Genomic DNA, 5,781 nt, shown 5'->3' with positions numbered 1-5,781 from the left:
ATATACTAATTTAGTTAAAATTATTCTACGCCATACTTTTGACAACGTTAATGAGTGTTTTTTTTTTAATTATAAAAAATACAAAGGAACTTCAATTTTCATCTAGGACTGCAGCAAGTTTATCAAGTCTGCTTTCTTCTTGAAGCCTGTATTGCAGACTAACTGACTTTTTAAGGCTTGTCAATCTTTCAAAGGTCATGGGTTCAACAACACAAGATGCAAGTGTTCTTAATCTGCTTATAGCTACATAAGAGATACCAGGAGTTTTTTCACTTTTACCAATTTCAATCCATGCTTTTGTAAGAGTCAATCCTTGGCTCTTGTGTATTGTTATTGCCCAAGCAAGTTTTAAAGGTAGCTGTTGTCTCTCGTGGACACCATCAAATGCGTTAGAGCTTACTGTGAATGGGCATATTGGTACACAACCTGAAATGTCATTACTTATAGATGGGCCTCTATAGTCATTAAATTTGACAACAACAACAATGGGCAAGTCAGGGGGTTGCTGATTGGTAGCATATATAAAGTCCAGAACAGTACCACTTGCACCATTGCAGAGGCCAGCATCTGTCCACAAGTTCATGGTAAGCATAACATGTGCGCCTTTTGCAAGGAAAATGACAGGTTCTAATCCTGACATCTCATCAGGAGTGCTCTTTTTAGCTATGTCACTTGCGTGTATAGCATTGATTCTTGCTATTGGTTGGTTGAGTGCCGAGAACTTTTCAAAATTGTAATTTTCCACTTCATCATTGCTACAGTAGAGCTTTGTAGCATCTTTGAAGTAAGCAATATCTTTCACCATAGAGGGTTGTCTACTTAAGAGAAGATTCCAGTCATTTAGATTACAATCTCCTGTGTGTAAGCGTTCAAGTAAATCTCTAAATTGAGCCTGTTCCGGGGTAAAGCCTTGTACCCTCTGGTTTATCCTTAGTTTAACAATAGTGTTGAACATGAAATAAGCTAAATAACCCTGCTCTTGTAACGAATTTGATGGTTTCGAGTGATACAGAGGCTTATCAGCTACAGGTGGTAATTGACCAGGATCACCAACTAATATAATTGACTTCCCACCAAAAAGTTCATCAGTTAAACCTGTAGCTTGCCTACACCATTTGTCAATCCAGGCAAGCATTTTTTGGCCTTGCATAGAGTATTTATCAATTAGAATATAATCTATGTCTTTAAGGACATTTTGAAGTCTAACAAGGCTTTGCCCCTTAAGTCTTTGTTTCCTTTTGGACCAATAGGAAGTCTTAACAGTGAATGGATTGTGCAGCGCGAGTATGCCATATGAAGCCTTGCCAGTTGTTGCAGTAACTGCGCATGAATGTTGAAGGAGGTTTCGAATGGCACTAATGAGGTAGCTTTTTCCTGTACCACCAACACCTATAATTATAAGCAACAGTGGATCTTTAGGACAAGGTTGCTCTGAATGTGCCTTGATGATATCATATCCACGTTTTTGCATATCACTAAAAGTACTGACTTCAACATTTTCTTCTGGCATGACAACATTTGCAGTTAATCTATCCTTTTTGGTTTTAATCCATGACGACATTTCCCTTATTTGACTGTCTAGATATTTAAGTTTATCGTTTTGCCAGTCATAATGAGAGTAAGAAGTTGGCTGCGATCCATCATTGTTAACAAAGGATCCAGGAAGAAGATCTGCTAAGAGCATCCACTCTTCATGTTGAGGGAGTTCTTGTGGTGTATGTTGAACATCCGTCTCATTTTCAGAGTAATTTTGGACAGTGTGTAACTTTTCATACCAGGTTGGTCACCCCAAACATTGTCTTGTGTTGTGTGCCAGGGTTTATATCGAAGAAGCGGGTATTTACAGTAAAGGCCAAAATTTGGACCTTTTTTATTTGAAGAGTACACCGGAAAAATCCTAGGAATAGTGTTATCTGACTGAGCTGTTAATTTACTGTTCAAGTTTAAAATTCAAAGTCATTATATTAGGGATGGTTTCAGAATACTTAGCACGGGTTGCATAAACATCAAGTAACGAATCATTTGTTGCAAGATCTCCGTCAATTGAATTTGTTTTAATTTTGCGAGAACCATTTAAACTAATTGGTATTACATTGAATGATGAGCTCACCAGTTTTAATGACAGGAGATGATGCATAGTTTCTTGTGCTGAAAAATCCCTTTGTCCAAGTGATTTCATTATGACTTTCTTTATTAGTTTTGTTTGGCTGGTATGAAGATTGCAGTTACGAATAATGGAATTAAATGCAGTTTTTATAGCGGGGAGCGTGGTTCACCTTTTGATTCATACTTTGCAAGGTATTTAACACATGAATGTCACAGTTTGCCCTCCAACCCTGTAGTTGAAGACGTTGGTGATTATTAAGCCTAGGGTCATTCCTTTTGGTTATTATGTTTGTTTTATTTGCTTTATTTGCTTTATATTGAGTGGTGTTACCCGTATGATGAACAGGTTCAAATTCAAGTTTTGTACTTGCACAAGGCTCAAATGGCAATTTAAATCTGCACCTAAGATCTGCTTCATTCTGTTTTTTCCTAACACAGTAATTTGAACTACGATTAGTGTGTCTTTGCACAGTGTTTAATAAATCTACATAATCACTATCAGAGTCTTGAACATTGTTGTGATGCCTTTGACAAGGATGAATCGAGGGTTTTGTCCAAGTGCCATTATTTGGTGGGTCTGGATTGTATGTGGATAATAAGCAGTCCACATACTGACATACTTGTTTTGAAGCTTTTTTGCCATCAAGTATCTTTTGATTGAGTGGTGGTAAATCTGCTGACTCGGTATCAAGTGATTTCTCAGCCAAATAGCCTGTGAAAGCTTTTTCTGAACGTTTACATAGGCCTGGATCATTTTTCAATTTAGCAACACCATGACAATGAATGATACCTCTGGCTTGGTATTCAAATCTGTACCAATGCCACTCAGCATCTGGTGAGTTATAAAGCCAGTGTTTAATAAAGTTTCCTAATCGTTGAGTGAAAAACCAATCAGTAATGTGAGGATTGTTTATAACATTTTGGCGCCTGTTTTCAGCTGTTTTATCATTACCACTGGTTAAGAGTTCATGTAATTCAGGCCAATGCATGTCGGCAGAAGAAAAAGTAAAAAAGAATGTTGGCGGACCAGCATGGCTAATTGTTGCCTTTAAATCTTCTTTAGCTCTTTGCCAATAAGCATTTGATCCAGTTAAATTGCTAAGGTATCGTGATATTTTAGATAGAAAGATATCAGCAGAATGATTAGCTACCATTTGTTGTAGCTCTTCTGTTGTAAGATGTGCATCTCCGGGATTCTGTTTAAGAAATATCCCTGTTTGTTGTAGAATTCGTTTTCTTTGAATCATATTCAAAGCCCAATAAGCAAATCTTGGGTGTGAAGCAAAGCGATAAATCCATTTGCGATCATTTCTCTCTCCAAATTTTAAAAGGTGTTTAATTCGATCTGCAAGTGGTACATCGTGGTAAAGAGATGGATTAGTTGGGTCACCTCTACCATCAGGAAACAAAGTTGGGAAAGCCGGCCATTGTTGCCAGAAATGGAGTAAGGTACTCATTTATTGGCTCATTATCTACTGTTGGCCAAGGTATGTGTTGAGTGTTATGGTTACAAGATAACTGCTGCTGAATAGCTTCAATTTCTTGCTGGTGGCATTGGGGAATTGGAAGAAAGCTACTCATTTGTGATTCTTTGTTGTAAACGAGATCTTCATCATTTTGTGGGCATAAATCAGTAAAAGAATCACTGTCATCATTTTCTGTTTCAACTGAGATAAGATCTTGAGTTACGCCATTTTCAGGCAAAGAGTGTAAAGATTGTCGGTTGACACACATCTTTGTAATATGGGTTATTAGGGTTATTAGTTATAAGCCAATGCAGTGCATCAGCCACATTTTTTTTTCGAACTGATAAATCTTTAAAGCTGTTCTCTTTACCTTTCCTTCTAACAACTATCACAGATAAATCTTTTGGATATCTTGGTAAGGAACATGCTAGTTCTTCAACATGCTGAGGCAAATTAATGCAGTGCCCTGAATAACCTCTTTGTCCACCAGGCTTAACATATACTCGCGTTATAGGAAGTGCACGTGCAATGAGCATTTCTTCCACTTGTGTTAGCCCTTGAAGTTGACATGGCACTGCAGAGGGTATCATGTTATTTTCTTTAGAAAACTTCTTCGGATGGTTCTTGTCACGAACACATCTCAAACACTTGTACTCAGAAGCTGTACAATTTTTTCTGCTTCCTACTGAGGGCCATGCTTCAATACATATTGTGCACTGGTTGACCAAGTACTTATTAGATTTATGAAACAAATCAATATTTCTTAGAACCCGTTTTTGTTCCATTAGTGGAGTTAAATAATTGTCATGGTTTATGTTACTCTGTTCTGAGTTTTGATTTATAATGTTGTCATCAGTTTTTGTTGCCCTTTTCTTCGATACATTTTCTAATATTTTTTGAAGTCTAATTTCTCTTTGCTTATCAGTCTCTGCATCCCTAGCGTTTCTTCTCTTAGCAAGTCTCTTCTCTTTTTGGTCATCAGATTCTGTTTACTTGCATCTCTTTTTCCCTTTCTGTTTGTTTATGAAAAAAACATATTTACGGTTGTTCACATTTATACCAAATAAACCATTTCTTGTAATTGCTACAAAAACCCCTCATAAAATAATGAAGAGCTTGGAAAATTATGTTTCAGTAGATTTTTTACCCTACTTCTGCGTTTCTTTCTTCTAAGCAATTTAGTAACTTTACGAACAGAAATACGAGATGGCTCTCTGTCTCGTTTCCTGTTGCTTGTTGTTTTTTTCAGGGGCTGAGTTCTCTCAGCGTTTATAGAAATTATAGCACGAGAACAACTCCTATCACCAATTTTTGCAGCTATACCACTGATATCTCTTTCATAACTCTTACGAGCACTGATAATTACACCTGCGGCTAGTCATGGCCATGAGCTGCGTACAATGTTCGAGTTTTCTTTCATTCCTGCAGATAGCGAAGGTTTGAGTGTTTCTCGTCCAGCGCGAGACCAACAACACTGCGCACTGTGGAGTCGTACGCAGGTCCCTCAGACTTCAATAAATGCAACCGACGAAGCGTTTAAGTAACATTACACTTAAAAGGACTATTCAATAAACTACATTACACTTAAAAGGACTATTCAATAAACTTACCGAGGCTTGAAATACCAACACACAAAAGCAAGGTACAGGCGATCCAAGGACCAAAGACTACGAAAGGGATGAGTCTTATACGAAAACGAGACTTAAAAGATGGCTCTAGCGCGAAAACGAGGTCAGATGTCGTCATAAGTTCGCACCAGTTTCCTGGCCGACACATGCCCCTGCAAAACGCAAGCGGCGGGGCCATTTGGGTGTCCTTACAGCAATCTCGAAAAATTCTGCACAGCCGTACACAGGCACACCAACTCGAAAGACACAGGACGCAAAAACGAAATAAGGCTTGCGTTCTCCTTCGTCGAACGCAATAATCATGATCAGTTCAAACTGAGGTTACGGTTATCACAATTTTATGTGGTTGCGTCTACACTCGCGTATTTGTTTTGAGTTTTGATAAAGTTTTTCCAATTTCAGTCTAACGCACATCCATGAATGCTTCTCAAGGAGGGTTAAAAAACAATGTCACTGTTTACAAGAAAATCGTCTAGTTCATCTGGATAAGACCCAATTTTCAATTTATTGTTCATAAAAAATGTCTGTTGTATGACAATTTTCATACGATAAGAGATAGTTCATCCATCAGTAATGGAATT

The 5,781-nt window shown here is 37.7% G+C and overlaps 2 protein-coding genes across 2 annotated transcripts in view; both read right to left on the bottom strand.

The window, feature by feature from the left end:
• Window positions 1-5,471, bottom strand: part of LOC146452227 (uncharacterized) — an 8,595-nt gene extending 3,124 nt beyond the window's left edge. Inside the window, exon 1 of the mRNA XM_085098072.1 lies at window positions 5,183-5,471. Coding sequence (XP_084954198.1) covers window positions 5,183-5,378 — 196 coding nt within the window. The 5' untranslated portion in view covers window positions 5,379-5,471. The remainder of the gene's footprint in view (window positions 1-5,182) is intronic.
• Window positions 2,145-3,946, bottom strand: LOC146452228 (uncharacterized). The gene has a single exon (XM_085098063.1). The coding sequence runs from the start codon at window positions 3,561-3,563 to the stop codon at window positions 2,241-2,243; it is 1,323 nt and encodes a 440-aa protein (XP_084954189.1). The 5' UTR covers window positions 3,564-3,946; the 3' UTR covers window positions 2,145-2,240.
• Window positions 5,472-5,781: the final 310 nt, after the last annotated feature.

This window comes from Pavona decussata, unplaced genomic scaffold (genome assembly GCF_977016875.1).
Source record: "Pavona decussata unplaced genomic scaffold, jaPavDecu1.1 SCAFFOLD_375, whole genome shotgun sequence".
NCBI lineage: Eukaryota > Metazoa > Cnidaria > Anthozoa > Scleractinia > Agariciidae > Pavona > Pavona decussata.
The sequence above is the reverse complement of the archived record's forward strand: the minus strand, read 5'-3'. Positions and strand labels throughout refer to the sequence as shown.